Consider the following 23880-nt stretch of genomic DNA (forward strand, 5'->3'; position numbering starts at 1 on the left):
AGGAGGATTGGAATATTAATTTGCTTTCACATTACTTACATGGATATTTTTGTAGTGTTAACCAAAGCCTCTATTAAATTCTAGAATAACATCACTTCTTGCTGCCTGCTGATATTTTTGAATATTTAGGACTTCCTTGAGGAAGTCACATTCTTACAATTACTACTTGAATGATGACTGCTAACTTCTTTTTATCCATGTAACAGTATAATAAAAAAGAAATAGAGCCCTGTCACACATCAGACACAAAAATCAATCCTGGACAGATTGAAGAACTAAATACAAAGAGCAAAACTTTAAAGTTGGAAAAAATACAGGAGAAACCATGCAACCTCAGAGTAGAGAAGGAATTTTTTTCCCCAGTCTTTAAATACTTGACTGTATTCAGGGCATTCTTTTACAAAACTACAGTACAATTATCAGGCTGGGCATGGTGGCTCACACCTGTAATCCCAGCACTTTGGGAGGCCGAGATGGGCAGATCACGAGGTCAGGAGATCAAGACCATCCTGGCTAACACGGTGAAACCCCGTCTCTACTAAAAATACAAAAAATTAGCCGGGCATTGTGGTGGGTGCCTGTAGTCCCAGCTACTTGGGAGGCTGAGGCAGGAGAATGGCATGAACCCGGGAGGCAGAGCTTGCAGTGAGCCGAGATTGCACCACTACACTCCAGCCTGGGCAGCAGAGTGAGACTCTGTCTCAAAAAAACAAACAAACAAACAAATTACATCACTAATGCACCTTCCCCTCCACCCCCCTGGTCCAGGATCTAAACCAGAATCACATTGAATTTTGTTGTAATGTCTCTGGTCTTGCTTAATTTGGAACAGTTTCTCAGCATTGTTTAGTTTTCATGACCCTAACTCTTTTGAAGAGTACAGACTGATTATTTTATAGGCTGTCCCTCAAGTTTAGTTTGTTTCCTGATAATTAGATTCAGCCTATGAATTTTTGGCAGGAGTGTCACAGAAGTGATATGTTCTCAGTGTATACTCTCAGGGGGCACATGATGTCAGTTTTTCAGTTTTTCTTATTACTGTTGATAACTTTGATCATTTGGTAAAGGTGGTGTATGGCAAGTTTCCTCAATGTAAAATTACTATTCTTTAGTACTTAAGTGTCACCTGGAAAGATACTTACAAACCATGTAAATATCCTGTTGTTTTATTATTCTGCCCACCAGCTTTAGCCTCCCTTGATGATTTTTTGCTTGCAAGAATTACTGCGGTGGTCACCCAAGGTGGTTTTCTAATTCAGTCCCTCCTTTTACATTTATTAATTGGAATTCTATGATGAAGAGCTTTTCATTTTCCATTTGTTAGTTTATTTCTTTATGCCAGTATGGACTCATAGATTCTTGTTTTATTCTGTGGGTTACCATTCGTTACTACCATTATGTAATGGGTTGCTTGAATAATTATTATTATTATTTTTTTTTCCAAAAAAGTAAGCCCATAAGAAAAACAAGATACGAAAAAATAATGTTTGACAGTAATACTTTTGTATTGTCTCAGACAGTTGATGGGCAGAAATTATTTTTTTTCTCAGGGCTTACATGTATTTTGGATATTTTTTGAACACCCCAATTTTATCTTCTGTGTAGGTCGCTTTATAGTGACTAGTGATGTGTGCTTCTACAAGAAGCGCAATAGAATGGAGCATATTTTTTATGTTACATTTGTTACCTATGTGTATATTTTATACCACATAATATTTGGAATCAAGTGAAAAAATGTAATTTCAAGATTTAACTCAGGTTATACTTGAATCTCTATAGGTTAACTTTTCAAAACTACTCTATACTTCTTGATGTGATTGTTGTGAGGTATGCCTGTCAGCTGCCAGGGACTTTATCATGGAGGGATAGAGTTAATCTCCCACCTGTAGCCACTGGTCCCCAACAAAACCATGCTCCGAAAATCCAGAATTAGATTAGAAATAAAATAAAACTAACAACTCTTTTGTGATTTTGACTCCAGTTTGTCCAGAATTGACTTTGAAGAATAACATGTGGAGGAAGATGGTGGATAAGGAAAAAAAAGATTTAGCAGTGGGCCTAGAAATGTATCTAATAATTCACTAGATTCTTTTAAAAAAGCTATAATTCCCAAGGGTAAATAGAATGTATTTACTTACCCTCCATGTTTGTTAGATAAACTTTAAGGAAATACATTTGTAATTATTTTCAGAAATTCTACTCTTGGGACCTACCTATTCTTGTTAACTGGTATTTTTTTTTTCTTTTTTGCATTTAGAAATGAGCTAGAATAAATAATTTTTTAAATTAAAGTCAGCGAGGAGGAATGTTGAGTCTGTAGCAGTGGATAAAAAATACCTGGATGGTTGAACAATGTCTTCTTAGGAAGACAAGTCAGACTTTTACTGTGAGAGACATCCTTTCTTTTGTCTAGGGCCTGAGAAATCCAAAGGTCAGATTCTTACCTTTTGAAATTCAGAAAGAACCAGATTAAAGTATTTCAGGCACGGCTAGTTTAATCCACATTGTGTTTGGGGTTCTCAGCCAGTCTGCTCCCTTGACCTCCCAACCCTTAGTGGTACTTTTGACCCACCATTCACTTTGGATGTTGTGGAAGTCCAGTAATACCTTTTGATTACTGTGTACATTTAGTGCAACAGCAATGGCAAATAAGTTCATAGGATAAAAATGCAGTACAGATCATTTTTGCTTTCTTGGTGAAAACCCAGAATAGAGCTGACGAAAATTCTAAATGGTATATTGCCTTTTTTGGAAACAACTAAAATTTTTAAAGCTCAACTAGTTAAATGCATTACTAAATATGCTATATGTATACTGCTTGCTATCAGGAATTTAATTTAGCCAGTTTTATAGGTAGTGTTTGTATAAGTCATTAGGAGTATTAAAAATAATTACCTCAAAATTCTAAAAGTGTTATCACATTTTTAATTTTTGCCTGTGATAGTGATCAAGACTTCAGTTTAAATACTTCTGAACTCCTTCTCTCAATAGGAAGGGATGGGGCAGAAAGGGGATAAGGAAATGAAGATATTTACGTAATCATAATAGACTCCAGTGTATGTTTGGCATGCACAGTGGCCTATACCCTACTCTATCCTTGCCTTTTTAGAATTGCGATTTATACTTTACCTTTTAATAGTACTCTTAAATGTTTTAGAAGCAATATATTTTGAAAACACATAAAAATTTTTATTTTTTCAATTAGCATATAGTGAGTACTCTTTTTTGATGACTTTTAGCACATATATAGATCAATGTAATCACTACCAAAATCTAGATACATACTAGTACAGTTCCATCAACCCCAGAACTCTGTTTCTTTTTCCCCCCTCATTTCTCTGTTTGTAGTCACACCCTTCCCCTTCCCCACCCCTCAGCTTCTAGCAACCATCCATCTTTTCTTCATTGCTCTAATATTGTTTATTTGAGAATGTCATAGATAGTGAATACTGTAGAGTTACTATGTAACCTTTTGAGATTGGCTTATTTCATTCAGCATAATGCTTTTGAGGTTCATTCCAGTTGTCACATATATTAATGGTTTGTTCGTTTTTATTGCTGAGTGATATTTCATTGTGTAGATATGCCATGGTTTATTTGTCTGTTCACCCATTTATGGACATTTGGGTGGTAGATTATTTCCAGTTTTGAGCAATTATGAATAAGTTTTTATATGAACATAAGTTTGCATTTCTGAAGGGTAGATACCTAGGAGTGGGATTGCTGTGTCCTATGGTGTGTGCTTGCTTAATTTTATAAGAAATGGCCAAACTGTTTTCCATACTGGTTGAATGATTTTGCATTTCCACAGAAATGTATGAGAGTTCCTGTTCTGCATCCTCACCAGCACTGGGTGTTATGTCCTTTTTATTTTAGCCATACTATTAGGTATGTAGTAGCATTTCGTGATTTCAATATTCATTTCTCTACTGACTAATGATATTAAGCATCTTTTTGTGCACTTACCTGTCTTATATATCCTCTTTGGCGGCGGAGTGTCTATTCAAGTCCTCTGCTTACTGTTTTCTTACTTTTGGAGTCTTGAGGGTACTTTATATATTCTGAATAAAAATCTTTTGTTGAATATGCAATTTGATAATATTTTCTCCAGTTTATAAACTTGTCTTTTCGTTCTCTTAACAGAACAGAAGTCTTCCACAGAGCAGGTTTTACATTTTGAATAAGTCCAGTTTACCAGTCTTCTTTTTGTTTTTGTTTTTTTTTAATGGATCATGGTTTTGGTATCATGTCTGTGTGTGAACAAAACACCTATGTTTTTTTTCTGTTCTCCCACTCAGCACAACAATCAACACAGAACACTTCTGTGACCCAGTGTTTGGTGGGAAGAGGTGGGGGTCCCCCACCAAAAATCAAGCAATCAGTTCTACAGTGGACACCGCTGGGTGTCATGTAATTTAACTCCAATGCCATCTACCTGGAGCTACCTGGAGATAGTCACATCCCACAGGTGGAGGGCTGAGTCCCCAAGATTGCTCCTTCCCCCACTTCAGACACCAGTCGCAAGTCCAGGCATTTGGAACTTCTGACTGACCCGCTATAGATCCAGATTCTCACAACCCCCTTTTCGGGTTCAATAATTTGCTAGAGTGGCCCACAGAACTCAGGGAAATGCTTACTTACATTTACCAGTTTATTGTAAAGGATACAGATGAAGAGATGCATAGGGTGAGGTTTGGAGGAGGGGATCAGAGCCTCCATGCTCTCCCCAAGCACACTACCCTCCAGGAGCCGCCATGTGTTCAGCTCTTCCAAAGCTCTCCAAACCCTCTTTATGGGTTTTTATGGAGGCTTTATTATGTAGGCGTGATTGATTAAACCATTGGCGACCGGTAATAAACATAACCTTCAGCCCTTCTCCCCTCCCTGGAGTGGAAGTTAGGAGGTGGGTCAGAAGTCCCAGCCCTCTAATCTTGCCTCTTCTTTCAGTGACCAGCCCCACCCTGAAGCTATCAGTCAACATTAGTTTGGAACACTAAGAAGTTTGAAGCAGAATCTATGATTGTTGTCAGATACCAGATAACAAAAAGATGATAAGATGATAACAAAAAATGGTATTTAAATTAGTGCTTACTAAGTACTTGAGATCATTTACTCTTCCCAAAAATTCTATGAGCTAGTTACTATTTTATATGCACTTTTTAGGTGAGATAGCTAAAGCAGAGGAGATTAGGTAACTGTCAGTCTGATTCCAGAACCTAAAGTTCTATTAATTACAAAATGCTGCTTCTCAAGTTCAAAACTACAAACATTCCCTTTGTCTTAAATAGACGTTTTCTAAGGTTTTGAAGGCCTTGTCATAGATGTGACCTCTAACTAGGAACATCTTCATTCTAGCCATCTATACCTTTTTTCCATGTTTCTCTCCTCTGAAAACGGTATCTGTGCTTAGATACGTGTACATGCACACATAACACATATACAAACATAACACAGCCATTTCCTTTTATTTCCATTATTTTTAGTTTCTACATCAAAGCAATGATAGTGCTATCAAGGTGGTAGATATAAAAATAAACCAAGGCTTTGTTTTTGCCAAGGATGGTCCCTTCATACAGTGAATACTTGAATGTGCATAAAAATCACCTGGAAATGTTGTTTAAATGGTGTTTCCCAGGACCTGTCTCCAGGGATTCTGATTCAGTCAGTTGGTCTGGGGCCAATGAATTTGCATTTTTGACAAGGTGCTGCTGAGGGTGCTTGCCTAAGGACTACACTTTCAGGGACTCACTTTCATAGTACCTCAACTTATTCAGAGGTACCATGTAGTGTGATTGGATGGCTCCTATACATACTTAAGGTGCTTTCACTAAACTATTATGTTGGGCACATCATCTACCCTCTCAGATACATTTTCATTGGTGATTAATCTCTTTATCAAAATAGGCTTTATTCTCTTAAAATATGCCTGTTAGCACACCTGTTGATGTTTAATCTCCTACTTGTCTTTGAACTAAGATTTCCTAAGATCTGGTCAGGTCTCCTGTTAAACCTTTTGAACTTAGACTTTTCCTTTCTCCTTTTTTTCTACATGTTTTACTAATTTGTGAGTTTTTAATCAAATATGTATATCATTGTTCTTCATTTTATTTATACCTAAATGCGTCTTGTCTTCACACATAGAAAATTTTGTGATTGATTTTTTTTTCACTTTAGTTTAGAAGAAATAAAATTGCTTATAAGAAATTGTTGGCCAGGTGTACTGGCTCACGCCTGTAATCCCAGCACTTTGGGAGGCTGAGATGGGAGGATCCTTTGAGCTCAGGAGTTCAAGACCAGCCTGGATAACATAGTGAGATCCCTTCTCTATCAAAAATACAAAAAATGATCCAGGTGTGGTGGCATGTGCCTGTAGTCCCAGCTGCTCGGGAGGTGGAGGTAGGAGGATGGCTTGAGCCCAGGAGGCAGGGGTTGCAGTGAGCCAAGATCACACCACTGCACTCCAGCCTGGTGACAGAGCAAGACCCTGCCTCCAAAAAATAAAATGAAATAAAATAAAATAGGCCAGATGTGGTGGCTCACACCTGTAATCCCAGCACTTTGGAAGACTGAGGCAGGCAGATTATTTGAGGTCAGAAGTTCAAGACCAGCTTGGCCAACATGGTGAAACCTCACCTCTACTAAAAATACAAAAAATTAACTGGGCGTGGTGGCACGCACCTGTAGTCCCAGCTATTTGGGAGGCTAAGGCAAGAGAATCACTTGAACCTAGGAGGCAGAAGTTGCAGTGAGCTGAGATTCTGCCACTGCACTCTAGCCTGGGTAACAGAGTGAGACTCCATCTCAAAAAATAAAAAATTAAATAAAACAAGAAATTGTTTATCCGTAGGCAGCTTTGAATCTTTATTCATTCAGTATTGTATATTTTATCTACATTCAGTCTGTATGTTGTGATTATATTAAATTATTGAAACAGTAGTGATCTTAAGGTGATTGAGTGAAAAAGTATCACTGTATTTAAAAATCTTAAGCCATTTTCAGTAGAGCTTTGAAATAGTATAATTTTGCATGTTTTGTGCTTATTTTAGCAGAAGCCTGTGATATGGAACATTTATATCTTTCTTTCTGTTTTAGGTGCGTATAGCAGCAAAATTCATCATTCATGCCCCTCCTGGAGAATTTAATGAGGTTTTTAATGGTGAGTGTTTGATTTAAAACACTAGGCTTGATATATTAAGTCCTCTTTTTAAAAGAAAACCAAAATAATCAAAATAAGCTAAGGAGAGTATGCAGAAAAATCTGTGTTTTCTGAATTACAATGAAAATATGTTAGTCTGGATTTTGTAATGGCTAGAATATAATGTATTTATTTATATATGATGATTCTGTTAGCAAATTAACCCTTTTAAAGCCTGAAATAAATTTTATTCATATCACTGACTAGAATATATCCTCATTCTGGGAAAGGAGAGTCTTTTTGGTAAATTGTTTTATTTAAGTAAAACTATAAATGCATATAGTAGATATTTCTTCAATAGAACTCTTAAATAGTTTAAAAAGACAACAGGCCAGGTGCAGTGGCTCACTCCTGTAATACCAGCACTTTGGGAAGATGAGGCAGGCAGGTCACTTGAGACCAGGAGTTCAAGACCAGCCTGGGCAGTATGGTGAAACCTTGTCTCTACCAAAAAAAAAAAAAAAAAATTAGGTGTGGTGGCATGCACCTGTTTTGAGAGGCTGAGGTGGGGGGATCACTTGAGCTCAGGAGGTTGCAGAGAGCCGAGATCACACCCATTGCACTCTAGCCTGGGCAACAGAGTGAGACCCTATCTCAAAAAAACAAAAACAAAAAACATTTCATCATGACCATATATTTTTTGGAATTGTGAAAAGAATTTTTGTATTTCTTTTAAAGAAAATCCTATGAGATCAGTATGAATAGCCAAAAGAAAAAGGGAAAAAACATTTTCATCCTGCATAGAGCATGACAGCACATGTAAAAACAATTTGTTATTTAAATTATGTCTTGTAAATTACTTCACAGTATGCGTTCCTTTAAACTTCACTGGCAGACATTTTTATAATTATTCACCCATAGATCTGAAATTTAAACTGCTGTAAAGTCTTCTGGTTGCTATAGACTGTAACAATAGCTGCTCCTCAGCAGTAAGAACAACATGCCTGAAAGAAAAATGGCCTGTAGTGATCTCTTTATAAAACTTCTTAAGTAGTTAGAAGAATACATTACTTTCAAGTACTGTCTATAAATGTGCTGTTGTTTCTTCTTCATATATATTTGAACTTTACCGTGTCTTAAAAGTGAATTTACACAGAGCTCTTCAGTTTCAGTTTTTTAAACATTCTACTCCATAGTAAACTAGTTAAATGTTTTTTAAGAAGTTTAATCATTTTTTTTTCTTAGTATAAGATATAGGACTGGGCACTGTGGCTCACTCCTGTAATCCCAACACTTTGGGAGGCTGAGGCAGGAGGATTGCTTGAGGCCAGGTGTTTGCGACCAGCCTGGGCAACATAGTGAGACCCCCCATCTCTACCAAAAAAAAAAAAAAAAAAGATATAATGGAATCTCACCTCAGAAAAGATTAGTTTTGAAAGTCAGAAAGTGAGGCAAAAGTTGTATAAAGTTAAAATTACCCTAGAAATCCCTGGGGTCATCCACAAACTACAATAATACATGATTTAGTGCATACAATTACATATGGCAGTTCTTATGCATTTTAAAATTTAACTACTGAGCTGTACTTAGAAGGCAGAATGGAAAATTGGCATTGTAAAAAAATCTGGAAATTAAAATCTGCTGTTTAATATAACTACAAAATCTCATATAGTGAACTGGGGGGTTGGAGAGAATTCAGAAGTACTTTTACTCCCTGTAAGATTTCACTTCTTTTTTAATATTCAGCTTCTGTAACCTACATATACATTAATACATTTGATGGTTGGGGGATTAAAGAGGATAGTCTCTTCCTCCTTAGGGTCAAAAAGTGGCATGTAACTTAAATTGATAATGGTGAGACTGCACTAAAGTCAGTAGCCTCCAAATTACAATTCACAGAGCCAAGAATAAATAGAATTTTAAGAAAAATTTTCTACATACTTTTCTTACCTTGAGTTAAATGCCCTGCATATTTAATCAGGAAAGTCCTAAAAGAATGTATGCATCCTAGAAATTGCTTTCCTAAGTCTCATTTAAAATTGACATTGAGTTAATATATTCTCTGTTGAGTTGTAGTAAATTTGGGCATTTAGGATGAGCCTATTAAATAGGCCTGAGTAGAGGGTAAGCTATGGAATAGAAGTGGGGATATAGGATTTATCTAATAAATTTTAACTGAAAGAATATTTAATAGTTAGATAAAAGGGTGGGCACAGTGGCTCATGCCTATAATGCCAGCACTTTGGGAGGCCAAGCCCAGTGGATCACCTGAGATCAGGAGTTCAAAACCAGCCTGGCCAACATGGTGAAACCCTGTCTCTACTTAAAAAAAAAAAAAAATATATATATATATATATACACACACAACAATTAGCCGGGTGTGGGTGGTGCATGCCTGGGAATCCAAGCTACTCATGAGGCTGAGGCAGGATAATTGCTCAAACCCAGGAGGCGGAGGTTGCATTGAATCGAGATTGCGCCACTGCACTCCAGCCTGGGTGATAGAGTGAGACTCCGTCTCAAAAAAAAAGAGTTAGAAAAGAATTAAATATTTGAAGGTAAATATGATATGAATGTGATTATTTTCTATTTTTATTGAAAACCACAGTGTCAGAATGATTCCAAAAAGAGCCACAAAATTTTAGAATTACAAAGTTAATAAAACCTTAACAGTTAGATGGTTCCCAAATGCTGTTTCCTAGGCTGACTGTGTTAGAATCATTGAAACATGGATTTCTGCTCTTCATTCTCAAACATCTCAGACATATAGTCATAGATCTGGACTATGGCTCTGAAATCTATATTCCTTAAGTCTCCTGTCCTCCACCCTGTGGTTTATGTGTTGCCTGACTTGGAGCCACAGCCTGATTTCTTCTTTAAGAGAAATATTTTATTCAAATTATCCTCTTTTTATTTCTTCTACTCTTCTTATGATAAAAGCATGGATTTATTATTTTTTTCCAGAGTAGAGCTAACTGACAAATAGATCTTGTTTTTCAATCATTTACCCATTTGGAACTGGAATAGGCATACTGTCCATGCAATATCACTGTTCATTATGTTTAAACTATTAATGATAAATTTATCAAATAGAACTTCCCACTTTGTGGGATAAAAATAACAGTAATTATACATTTCTCTATTTTTTAAAATAGTTTTTTAGGCAGAAGCATCCATTGCTTAAAATTAGTTAATTTCAAAATTAAAATAGTATTATTTCAGTGGTTAGCAAAGGATATTGTTTTTTGTTTGTTTGTTTGTTTGTTTTGAGATGGAGTCTCGCTCTGTCACCCAGGATGGAGTGCAGTGGCGCGATCTCGGCTCACTGCAAGCTCCGCCTCCCGGGTTCATGCCATTCTCCTGCCTCAGCCTCCCGAGTAGCTGGGACTCTAGGTGCCCGCCACCATGCCTGGCTAGTTTTTTGTATTTTTGGTAGAGACGGGGTTTCACCGTGTTAGCCAGGACGGTCTTGATCTCCTGACGTCGTGATCCGCCCGCTTCGGCCTCCCAAAGTGCTGGGATTACAGGTGTGAGCCACCGCACCCAGCCAGGATATTGTTTTTTAAATAAGGACCTGTTGCTGAAAAGAGGTGAGGTATGTGAATAGGCAGTGGGTTTTTTTTTTTGAAATGGCTTCATTGTAAAAATGATTCATAGTCATTGTAAACTTTCCAAAGTACAAAAAAGAATCTAAACATCACAAAAAATTCTACCTTCCAGTTCCCCATTGTTCAAATGAATTACTTCAAACATCTCTCAACTAACAAGTACATTTAACAATACATAAATATGATAATATACATACTAAATTTTTCTCTTCCTGTTTATTATATTACAAATGTATTTCCATGTTGGTAAATATTAAGTGTACATTATTTTTCATGGCTGCCTAGTTTCACACTCTATGTAAGAATTATAGTCTTTTTACATTTAACCAGTTTCTTAATGGAAGATATTTAGGTTGTTTGTGTTATTTTCATCTAATGAAAAATTAGAATACATTGTATTATTTACTTTATAATTGCAACTAAGTAAAATAGCCAGGTGCTTACGAAAAATAATGAAAGAAAATACACTAAGACTAGAAAAGAATTTGGTTTTTTGGTGAGAGCCGTATGTGACTTTTTTCTTTCATGTTTTACAAAGTGCTTGGATTTTTTTCAATAAAAATACTATTTTTGAAGTCACCTTCAAAAATAAGAATAATCCTAAATCTTTTCTGCAGACTTTAACATACCATATTTCCAGTGTAGCTTATCTCCCCTTTAGTTCCTTGGAGATACATTACATATAGCAGGGGTGTCCAATCTTTTGGGCACATTGGAAGAAGAAGAATTGTCTTGGGCCACACATAAAATACACTAACAATAGCTGATGAGCTTAAAAAAAAATCTCACGATGTTTTAGAGTTTACGAATTTGTGTTGGATCGCGTTCAGAGCTATCCTAGGCCATGGGTTGGACAAGCTTGGATTATAGTCTGCCTGCATTGACTATTAAGGGTGTAAACAAGTGTGTATTTCTATTTCATTCCCCTTCATATTTACTAACCAAAACCTTTTTTTTTTTTTTTTTAATACTACGGTATGTGTTTGGTTATTTTGGTAATGAGTGATATTTTGATCTTGCTTGTGTTTGGGGTGGGAGGTGTTAATACATCACCAAAACAATCTGCATTCATTACATTCTTGAAACATATAACAATAATAATGTGGATAACATAGTAATTGTTTTGCAGATGTTCGGTTACTGCTTAATAATGACAATCTTCTCAGGGAAGGAGCAGCCCAGTAAGTATTATTTATTATACTAACCTAACTAAAATGACATGGGAAAATGAGAGATGTTTTAAAAGTGTGTGGGGGTTTTTTGTGGGTTTTTTTGTTTTGTTTTGAGATGGAGTCTCACTCTGTCGCCCAGGCTGGAGTTCAGTGGTGCGATCTCGGCTCACTGCAACCTCTGCCTCCCGGGTACAAGCGATTCTTCTGCCTCAGCTTCCCGAGTAGCTGAGACTACAGGCGCGCACCACCACGCCTGGCTAATTTTTGTATTTTTAGCAGAGACGGGGTTTTACCATATTGGCCAGGTTGGTCTTGAATTCCTGACCTCGTGATCCACCTGCCTCAGCCTCCCAGAGCTCTGGGATTACAGGCGTGAGCCACCGCACCCGGCCTAAAAGTGTTTTTAAAGTACTAATCTCTGACATAGATATTTGCACATCAAGTTCAAATGTGTATGATTTTATATATCCTAGCCAGGGTAGGAGAAAAATATTTTTTATCACAGAAGGGCTTAGAGGTACAACTATGACATGAAATTATTCACTGTGTGTCTAGCAGTGCCTTATACACTCAGTTAATACTGTATTTTGGCATTTGCAAAGTTGGAAGAAATTGTGGTTGCTACCATTTTTATGTAGATTTTGCATTTTCTTTTATGTTTGACCCTAATAGCTTTTGAGAGCTTTTAAAGTTGTGAGTTTATTTACTCATAAATGCCTAACGTAGTACCTGACACATACATGTACAATGAATTTTTGAGTGATTTAAAGAAGTAGGCAATTCTAAATCTTAATACATCGTCTTTGGACCAGTGACCACAGCCATGACTTTTCGCAGCTATCCTGCAATTTCGGAGAAATAATTGATTCTCTCCCTACTTCTCCCAAAATAAGGTCTAGAGACTGTTATTTTAGGCGTACCGATTCCCTACTCATTTGAAAATGATGAAGTAGTGCATTCTTTCTTACAAAGAAAGTTTAGTATCCATCCAGTCAGCTACTTTTCATCCTGGTATAATACCCAATATGTAAAATCCTGACTGATGGCTGGGTGCGGTGGCTCACGCATGTAATCCCAGCACTTTGGGAGGCCGAGGCAGGCGGATTACAAGGTCAAGAGATTGAGACTATCCTGACCAACATGATGAAATCCCGTCTCTACTAAAAATACAAAAATTAGCTGAGCATGGTGGCACATGCCTGTAGTCCCAGCTACCCGGGAGGCTGAGGCAGGAGAATCGCTTGAACCCAGGAGGCAGAGGTTGCAGCGAGCCGAGATGGTGCCACTGCACTCCAGCCTGGTGACAGAGCGAGACTCCGTCTCAAAAAAAAAAAAAAAATCTGACTGATAGGGAAAATTTCTCTGCTTTTATTGTTAGAACATTTGAAGGCTTTAAAAAATAAAAAATGGCCTTTATGAAGGTAGAGGTTCAACAGACTTGTGGGCATATCTGCTTTTGCTTGTGATTAAAATTTCTATTATTTATAGCCGCTTTTTAATTGTGGTAAAATACACATAAAACATACTATTTTACCCATTAAGTGTACAGATCAGTGGCTTTAATACATTTACATTGTTGTGTAATCATAGCCACCATCCATTTTCAGTACTTTTTTCATCTTTTCAAGCTGATACTTGAAAGCCCCGGGCAACCACCATTCAACTACCTATGAATTTGACAACCTAGGTACCTCTTATAAGTAGAATCATACAGCATTTGCCTTTTGTGACTGGTCTGTTTAACTTAGCCTAATATCTCCAAAGTTTATCCATGTTGTAGCATGTGTCAGAATTTCCTTCCTTTTTAGGCTGAATAATATTCCATTGTATGTGTATAGCACATTTTGTTTATCCGTTTATCTTCCAATGGACACTTGAGTTGCTTCCACCCATTAATTATATTAAAGTGCTTCATAGGAATCAGTGTAGTTTATCCTTTTGGTTTTAGTTAACAATTTATGAGTAAATGACCACTTGCTCCTAAATATTTTAAAGCTTATTGAAACTTTTTATATATTAAAGTAAGATTAATTTTCTTTATAATACTATAAAACATGTTGACAAAAGTCTTATGGATGCAAAGGAAACATACAGCATTTTTGAACAATACTTTCAAAGTAAGCTTTTCCTTTGTGTTCTCTATGTTAAATAAGTTGTGGGTTGTTTCATGTTGGTACAAAAATGAGTGGATTTTTTTTAAGTCAAGAAATGAGAAACTTGGTAAGTCAGAGTACTATTCATAATTATATAAATAGCATGAAATAGTTATATATTTGACTCAAGATACGTGAAAGTATGGGACTTTTATTTGTCCAAAGAATTATTGATCTGTTAATGATTGTTAGATTTAATTTAAATAAATTATATTTGCTGTAAGAGAAACTTGAAGATGAGCTACATTTCTCTTTTATTATAAACCAAATTTCTGGAACAGCTGTGATCCACACTTCATGTGCATTGTAACAGGAAATACATGATATTCTGATCTTTTAAGTGAACGATTATTTGAGGACATCAGTAATTGTGATAAAATATGATGCTTATAGTATGACCCTAAGAAAAAACTCATCAAAACCTTTACTAGAAACTTCAGATTTTCCTTGCATGTGGTTATAATCTCAGCAAATGTTTGCTTACTAGTAAAAACAAAACAAAAAAAATACTGAGTTTAATTAACTTCAGTAGTATGCAATTTCTCAAAACTCTGTATTTGCGTTCATGTTGTAGACATCTCTGAGTGTCTGTGAAGTACAGAATATATACTGTAAGTCACTGATTGACTTGACTTTAGAATGCTATTACTCTGGTTCACAGTGTCCTCTCTATGAAATAATTTCTGAGCAAAAGTAGTGTTACCCTGTTCTTTATCCCACTTAGTTCTGAATTACTTTTATCCTCAAAAGATAATAATTTGTTACCTGTCATTGAGGCCATCCAAAACTACGTAACAAAAGCTTAGAAGGCATTATAAAAACATTTAGAATGTGTTCCCCCAGTGGCAGTTTCACTAGAGTAAGTGTATAGCTATAGACTGTTTCTTTTTCACTTGCACTTTTTGATATTGAATTTCTTTTATACAGATACATCTTTCCCACATATATGTACGTTTCCTCCTTTCTTCCACCTTTGCCTTGTTGCTTTATCTCCTTTTTTTTCTTTGCCCTTTACCTTTTTTGTAGTGGGGAAAACATGACAATTATTCTTTAGAGTGGTTGTAATGGGACATCTTTACAAAAAGGTACCAACTAAGTATGTTTCAGAGCAAAATTAGGCATACTGAAGAGTTGGCATTGTCAAGTCAAGAACACTTTGAAACATCCAGAAATAGCTTTTTATTCAACAGACATTGCCAGACTTTGCTGTGATGATGAGATAAATAAGCCTTTTAGGGATTTTCCAGTGGAGAGTGAGACATGTTTAGTATCAGACCAAGTGAAACAAAATACAATAGAGGCATGTGAAAGGGCTTTATAACCCAAAGGAAGAAATTTTAAAGTTCTATTTAGAGGTGGTTTTTGAGCTGTTTTAAATGAACAGGATTTTAATAGTAAGAAAACTGATGTGGCTGAACTGAGGGAAGAGCATGGAGAAAAGTATAAGATACAACTTGATGGAAAGGGTATAAAAATCTAAATACAGTAACAGGTGACTTAGAAATTGATTGGGCCACAGAATTCTGCAAGAGCAGGGAGAACATTGTTTTTACCATGTCTAGTAGAATGCTTAGCTTATAGTAATAAGACCTCAGTAAGTATTTGCATAGATGGAGGGGTAGATGAATGAATGATGAGTGGGTGCATGAAGTGAGTTTTATGACCTGAAGAGACTGGAATTTATCTGGTCCAAACTACTGTTTTTATATCTATAAAGTAAGTGAGGTGGCCTGTACTGGTTAATGATATAGTTGAAGCAAAATTTGGATATTATCACTCCTAGATGAGTACCTTTTCCGCTGTACTGTGTAATTATCACCATTTAACTTATTTTGAGCCTTTAAGGTAAAATTTTAACCTATTTCATATTATTTGTCTCCTTTTCAGATTTCCTATTCTTCCTTTATCCCCTCCTCCCAAGTTAGAGGTGGATGGCGTTTTATGTTATGGGCAATAAAAGGCTTTCAGTCCAGCCTGGGCCCAAATTACTGTTTAAACTTATTTAAATATGACCTTACTGGAAAATGAATCCAAAATTCTAAGTGACTTAGTTGTAAACATACTTTTGGGATAAATCATTTAAGGATTAATAATCCCCTGGCTGTATTGAGTTTATTCTTAGGAAAATTAGTTTTCATGAATTAGGAAAATGAGAAGTGAATAGCTTCTTTTTTCTTTCTCACCCTCGTACACTTCTGTATTCAATGTCATCTTTTTTGAGCATGCAGTGTCAAGAATTTGACAGCTAATAATTTAATTCTACTTGGCTATTTTTACATTTATTAGTCTCCTATTAACTCATCAATAATGCTTTGTTCAACCAGGCTTTCCTTTCTAGAGGAGACTCAGGAGCTAATACCTGAAAATTCAGTGGACACCTGGCCATTCCGAATAATCTGGAAGTTTCCAAGTAGATTAGAGATATATTTCTGAGTCTGGAAATTCTCAATATCCTTTCTGTTAAGTGACAGTAATTTCCCAGATTGTAGATTTAATTTAAAAATACAATTTTTAGATAATATTTTATACCCTAGAGAATTTTTTCTACACATATATATGGTAATGTATTATTCTTTACTCTTATGGAGTAGATAGAGAGTAGCTTTATTCTTGGATCCATCTTGTCACCATTTCCTAGCTCACACTCTGCGGTTTTTAACCTTAGCAACTGCCTAACAGCTTTTTCTGGCTCTCGTTGCTCCACTGCCCAATTCATCATATACACTGCTGCCAAATTAATCTTCTTTAGAAGTACTTCTGTGTTCTCCTTTCTCAAAAAGCTTCTGTGACTCTGCTCTGTCTCCCAAATAAAGTAATTATTCCATCATTCAGAGCCTTTCAGTTCATTTCAGTAAATATAACTGAACACCCGCTATGTACCAGGCGTTGAGCTTGGTGCTTTCTGTGATGTTGGACCTAACTTATTTTCTCAGGCATTTTGCTCATATGGTCACTCTGCTCTTTTCTGCCCATCCCTCCAATTTCCATAAACCAGATCCTATCCAGTTTTTCAAGTCAGTTTTTCAGCATCACAGTTATTAAGAAATTACCCCAATTCTCTTCTCTTCTCACTGTTGCCTCAACAGAATGTAATCTTTTTTTTTTTTTTTTAAGCATTCTTTGCAGTGCTTCATTGGTAATTCTCTTACTATGCTTCACACTTTGTGTTATGGTTATGTTTATCCATTTTCTCTTTTATTCACCTGTAGGCCTTTTGATCAGAGAATATATCTAAGTATTCTTTGCATCTCTCACAGCACCTAGTCTGTTTCCTGGTATACTAAATATATACTTGAATAATTGGGTGCATCTCTTATCAGTAACTAACCTTTATTTTTAGGGTCTTGAATGAAAAGGCCAGTTATATTTAGTGATTTAATTTTATTTTGCTAAACATTGAAAGCTGGACATCATTGTTCAGTTTTTAAAATAGCCATGTCGTTATTTGTAGTTAGTATAAGTTCAGTAATGGAGAATTACAATTTTATTTATTTTTCCGTGTGCAATATAGGAGGAGACTTTATTGATGGGTGAATTTTTTGACCATTGTTTTTAAAAACTATTAAATATATAATTAAGTAATTGCCATTTTCTTTTTTTTAGTGCATTTGCACAGTATAACTTGGACCAGTTTACTCCAGTAAAAATTGAAGGTTATGAAGATCAGGTATGTTTCATATAAACACAGTAGCTAGCTAGTCTTTGTTTTGTTTATAACCATTAAGGTATCCTGCAAGAGCTGTGAAGTGGTATGCTGCAAGATAAAAAAATTATTCATATTTTAATCATAACCACTTATGGGCAAAGTAATTGAAGTTTTACTTTCTTTTGGTGATACCAGTAATACTGTTAGCAGAAAGTCCCTTTTAGAAATACTCAGATGTAATTCATTTAAGATTTTAGTAAATGATTACTTTAAATCTACTTTCTTATTTTTTTCTAGGAAAAAAATCAATCCCATATTAATCCAAAATCTAGAATATATGTTAGTAGATTTATATCATAATTTGGTTGCTCTGAAATTCTGTAGTTCTTCATGTGAGTAATTTAGCATTTAGTGATTATTAAATCTCTTCTTTCCAAACTACAAGTTAGATTTGCTAAGCTAAGAAAAGCCACAAAAGGTCACTAGCTTTTTTTTTTTTTTTGGTTTAGAGTTTCTAATAAATAGTGATTATATGAATGCATTTCATGCTTGCATGAAGGACATCTTATGTAAAACACTATGAAGAAGAACTTGTAGGTAGAACATAAGCGAAAGTGGTTAAGAAAGAATATAAGAGAAAGTTCTTAGTGGCTAATCATGTCAAAGCTTTTATTTGGCATTATTCGTTATGTAATATGTAGTCATAGTTATGGGGGACAAGCAAAAACTAGGCTAGAAGGTGACTTGTAACTGAAGGGAAATTTTAAGCTTATTTATAGATATGTGTATGTATATACAAAGCTATGTAGAGTGTCATTGTATTAATCTGCAAAATTTATTTTATCTCAAGGGAAGATTTGGGTTTTTTTTTGCTTTTTCTTTACTACTATAAATAATGCCATATTAAACATCTTTGTACCTCTTATATTAACAATTATTTTTTGGGATAAATTGCTATAAGAAAATTTGCTGTGTCTTTTAAAAATGTTAGATAGCCTCCAAAGTCACTTTATGAACCTAGCATAATTTTAATATTAAATATTTAAAACTAAAAAGATAAAACAAAAAAGGTAAACAGTATACTAACTTCACATGGACTATAGATTTTAAAACTTCAAGTAAGATACTAACAAATAGGATTTAGAGATATATCCAAAGAATAATATACCAAAACTAAATAGAATTTTTACAGAAATGCAAAAATGGTTCCATGTAAGACAGATTGGTCTTACATATTAATAAATCAAAGAGAAAAATCTTATGATGTATCAATAGACAGTGAAAAGAGATTTGAGAAATTCAGTAGCCATTTTCTCATTAAAAATAAAATAAAAATTCTAGTAAAATAGAGAATCGAAGAAAACCTCTTAAATATGAAAGACTTTAACAAAAATTAATAGTAAATGTCATAAACTGAAACATTAAAACAATTTTAGTTAAAATGTAAAATTAGCTAGGTATGCGTGCTTATCAGCATTATCATTTATCATAAATGGAAATGTAGCAAATAAGACAACAACATGAGAACTTGTAAAATTTGGAAAAGAAAAGAAAATTTATTTGTGACATGATTTATATATTTAGGAATACCAAGAGATTCTAATAATATAACTCCCAACCAAAAAAAAAAAAGCTATTAGAATTAATAAAAGAATTTGGGGAGATGTCTGAATTTAAGGTAAGGATTCAAAACTCATTAGTTGTCCTTTATTACAGCAAGTAAGGACCTGAAACTAGAAGTGGTGGGGGTCAGAGTGGGGCAGGGAATTCAATTTAAAATAATGGTAAAAGTTACAGATTAGGAATAAGCTTCATCAAAAAAAGGCATACGATTATGAAGAAAATAGTGACGGTCTTCTCAAGCAACAAAAGCAAAAACTGTCACATGGAATCTAATTAAAGAGCTTCTGCACAGCAAAGGATACTATCAACAGAGTAAACAGACAACCTACAGAATGGGAGACAAATTTTGCAAATTATGCCTCTGACAAAGGTTTAAATCCAGCATCTATAAAGAACTTAAATTTAAAAGATAAAAACAACCCCATTAAAAAGTGGGCAAAGGATATGAACAGACACTTTTCCAAAGCAGACATACTTGAGACCAAACAAGCGTTATGAGAAAAAAAGATCACCATCACTGATAATTAGACAAATGCAAATCAGAACCACAATGAGATACCATTTCAAACCAATCAGAATGGCTATTACTAGAAAGTCAAAAAATAACAGATGCTGGTGAGGTTACGGAGCAAAAGGAATGCTTATACACTGTTGGTGGGAGTGTATATTCAACTATTGTAGAAGATGGTGTGGTGATTCCTCAGAGATCTAAAAGCAGAATTACCATTTGACCCAGCAATCCCATTACAGATTATATACCCAAAGGAATAGAAATCATTCTATTATAAAGAAACATGCTCACATATGTTCATTACAGCACTATTCACAATAGCAAAGACATGGAATCAATCTAAATATCAGTGATGATAGACTAGGTGAAGAAAATGTGGCATATATACACCATAGAATACTATGCAGCCATGAAAAAGAACAAGCTTTATGTCCTTTGCAAGAACATGGATAGAGCTGAAGGCCATTATTCTTAGCAGACTAATAAAATATCTTAGCAGAAAATCAAATATCACATGTTCTCACTTATTAGTGGGAGATAATAATGAGAACACATGACACATAGAGGGGAACAAAACACACTGGGGCCTATCAGAGGGCGAAGGGTGGGAGGTGGGAGAGGATCAAGAAAAATAACTAATGGGTACTAGGCTTAATACCTGGGTGATGAAATAATCTGTGCAACACCCACACGACACAAGTTTACCTATATAATAAACCTGCACATGCACCCCTGAACTTTAAGAAAGAAAATAGTGATACTCTTCTTGAAACACATAAAACAGGATCTGACCAATGGAAAGGTGCTCTACATTCCATTCTTAGACAGAAAATTAAATTATTTTAAAAGTAATGTATGGATTTGATGAAATTTGAATTAGAATCCTGATCATTTTTTTTAATTGGTCAATATTTTCATAAAGTTTATGTGGAAAAAAAATACATGCTTGAAATAACCAAGAAATACATATATATATATATATATATATGAAAAAACCATTAAGCACAGTGAAGGAGAATTGCCTTACCAGATAGTACAAGTTGTTTTACAGCCAATGTTAAGTCAGTGTGGTGGTGTATGGAGTAGACAAAAAATCATTAGAGCAGCATAGAGAACCAGAATTTAGTCTCAGAATATATGAAAAATTTTATACAGATATTGGCATAACTGTTTTCTATAAGAAGAAAATTAAGTTGGACCTCTGTCACATACAGTATACAGAAATAGATTTCAGGTGGTTTTAAAATGTGAAAAGTGACTAACATTTTAGAAGAAAATCTGAGTCTACATGTGCAATACAGGGCTAGGGAGACCATCTTAAATAACACTGGATACCCAGGAAGTATAAAAGATGGACATTTTACTATAAATGTTTTTAACTGTAGAATTAAACCTATCTTAAAGAACTCTTATAAATTGATAAGAAAAAGACACTAGATAAAAATATTTTAATATATTTGCTCACAGAAGAGCAAATGACCCACAATTGTGAAAAGCCATACTTAGTTCTATCAGTAGTCAGTGGAATTAAAATGATATATTTTCTACCATCAGACTAAAAAAAGAGCTGCAATGCCTATCATTGGTGGTAATATGGGTGGAAACATACTCTCATATATGTGTAGAAATTTGGATTATCACAGGAGTATATATTAAAAATTATAATACCTGCTGTCCCTACCACCACTGCTTGGGAATTTATTCAATAGAAATAAAAGGATCCAATGGAAATAAAAACATCAGTATGTTAAAATATATGTACAGCAATACTCATTTCACCTTTTTTGTTGTTGTTATTGAGTCAGGGTCCTGCTCTGTCACCCAGGCTGGAGTGCAGTGACACAATCACAGCTCGCTGCAGCCTCAGTCTCCTGAGCTGAGTAGCTGGGACTACAGGCTCATGCCACCACAACTGACTAATTTAAAAAAATTTTTTGTAGAGATGGGGTCTTACTATGTTGCCCGGGCTGGTCTCAACCTCCTGAGCTGAAGCTATCCTGCCCCCTTGGCCTCCCAAAGCACTAGGATTACAGGCATGAGCTACCATGCCCAGTCTTATTTCACCATTTTTAATGTGTTCCTCCTTTCCCCGAAAAAGGAAACAGCCCAGAAATAAAGAGATGGCACATCAGTAGTGGATTGGCAGACTAAATTATGTTATAATCACATCAAGGGACATTATGCAGCCATTTAAAAGAATGGTGAGAAATGTATCAGTTGACTTTGAGGGATTTCCATAGGATGTTTATGTTGAAAGAAGCCAGAGGCAGAGAAGGGTGTGTGTGTGTGTGTGTGTGTGTGTGTGTATATACGTACACACACACATTTTCATTGCATTCTTATAAAATAATGACCAGTCGCTTCTTGGCCTTTTGGCTAAGATCAGTGTAGTAAAATAATGACCAAAAAATTCTGTGTGTATGCAAATATAGACATGTGTATATCTTTATCTGTAAGATTTTATGACTATGAAAAAAATTTAGAAAGGTATATCCTGTGTTGTTAGCATGATATATATCAGAGGGATGGTTAAGTCCCGACATAGCTAAGAAGTCAAAGACTGGAAGAATTACAAGAGAAGGAAAAGGGGAAATTTTTTAAATAAAGCACAGAATATCAGATTATACATTATGCATTGTGGATGTATAATTTAAATTTATGTAAATGAAGTATGTTTTTAAACATTTGGAAGTCAATTAAAATCAGTTGTCAATGTAGTTTTTAAGAAGCAAGAAACAGATACGTCAGAGTAGGTAAGACTGTGGGCCCAGAGGCAAGGTGGGGGACACACCGAAGAGGATTTGCACCAGACCAAAGCCATTCAGGTAACCAACCTGATTGGAGGTTCTCACAAGTTCTGTAGTTCTGAGGAACTGGAGTCTGATATCAGACATTGTAAACTGTTAGAGTTCTCAAAGCAGAAAACTCACCAAACCCACTTGAACAGTGTTTTTAGAGGTTGCATTTTTTTTCACCAGTAGCTGGAAGTTATATTGGGAGAGAATCTGATCTGCACTGAATGAGAGTAATGTCATTGTCTGTATAGTCAACTCATTTGAAGTATTAATAGTCGTACCATATGGTTAAAATATATGCTTGGAGTAGGATTGTTTTATAGTTTTAAGGAAGAAGCTTAAATTAGTGTAATCATGATGTATCAATACTGAAATGCTGTTTTTTTATTTTTTTTCTAAATTCATTCCATCATCAAAGGTATTGATAACAGAACATGGCGACTTGGGAAATGGAAAGTTTTTGGATCCAAAGAACAGAATCTGTTTTAAATTTGATCACTTAAGGAAGGAGGCAACTGATCCAAGACCCTGTGAAGTAGAAAATGCAGTTGAATCATGGAGAACTTCAGTAGAAACTGCTCTGAGAGCTTACGTAAAAGAACATTACCCAAATGGAGTCTGCACTGTAAGTCATCAGTAGCAGCTTTGTGTGTGTTTTGTGTAAATGTGAGTCTTTAGCGTCTCTTAAAATTTACGGTAACTTACAGAATTGACATTGTATAATTTGTCATTTTTTTCCTTAAATATTTCTAAGAATGTTTACTATTTTTTCAAGAAATTCTGGATAATAAATAGATATATTAGGATGGCTTAAAATAGAGAAATAGTTGTACCTTGATTTAAATCCATGTAGAAATTCTAATACATTGATTAAAGGAGCATGATATGGTGAGATTCTGTAATCTTATGTTGATGACTCGTCTCAGATCAAACTTACTTTTATTAAGTCAGAAATCTTAGAACAAATAAAATTACTTGGAAGTAAAATTATGTGTTTATGTATTTTACAGTTACATTTCTTGTGTTTTTTGTGTGGTTCTTTCATAGGTTCAACCTATTTTTATATTTTCAAGAAATATATGGCTGGGCACAGTGGCTCACGCCTGTAATCCCAGCACTTTGGGAGGCCGAGGCAGGTGGATCACCTGAGGTCAGGAGTTCAAGACCAGCCTGGCCAACATGGTGAAATCCTGTCTCTACTTAAAAAAAAAAATACAACAATTAGCCGGGCGTGGTA

At 35.2% G+C, this 23880-nt stretch overlaps 1 protein-coding gene across 1 annotated transcript in view; it reads left to right on the plus strand.

Moving 5' to 3' along the window:
* CAPZA2 (capping actin protein of muscle Z-line subunit alpha 2) overlaps positions 1-23880 on the plus strand; it is a 56817-nt gene that overhangs the window by 18544 nt on the left and 14393 nt on the right. The window contains exons 2-5 of the mRNA XM_054495523.2: positions 7093-7156; positions 11873-11924; positions 17672-17735; positions 23062-23268. Coding sequence (XP_054351498.1) covers positions 7093-7156; positions 11873-11924; positions 17672-17735; positions 23062-23268 — 387 coding nt within the window. The remainder of the gene's footprint in view (positions 1-7092; positions 7157-11872; positions 11925-17671; positions 17736-23061; positions 23269-23880) is intronic.

The sequence above is a fragment of the Pongo pygmaeus genome, chromosome 6 (assembly GCF_028885625.2).
Source record: "Pongo pygmaeus isolate AG05252 chromosome 6, NHGRI_mPonPyg2-v2.0_pri, whole genome shotgun sequence".
Classification (NCBI taxonomy): Eukaryota; Metazoa; Chordata; class Mammalia; order Primates; family Hominidae; genus Pongo; species Pongo pygmaeus.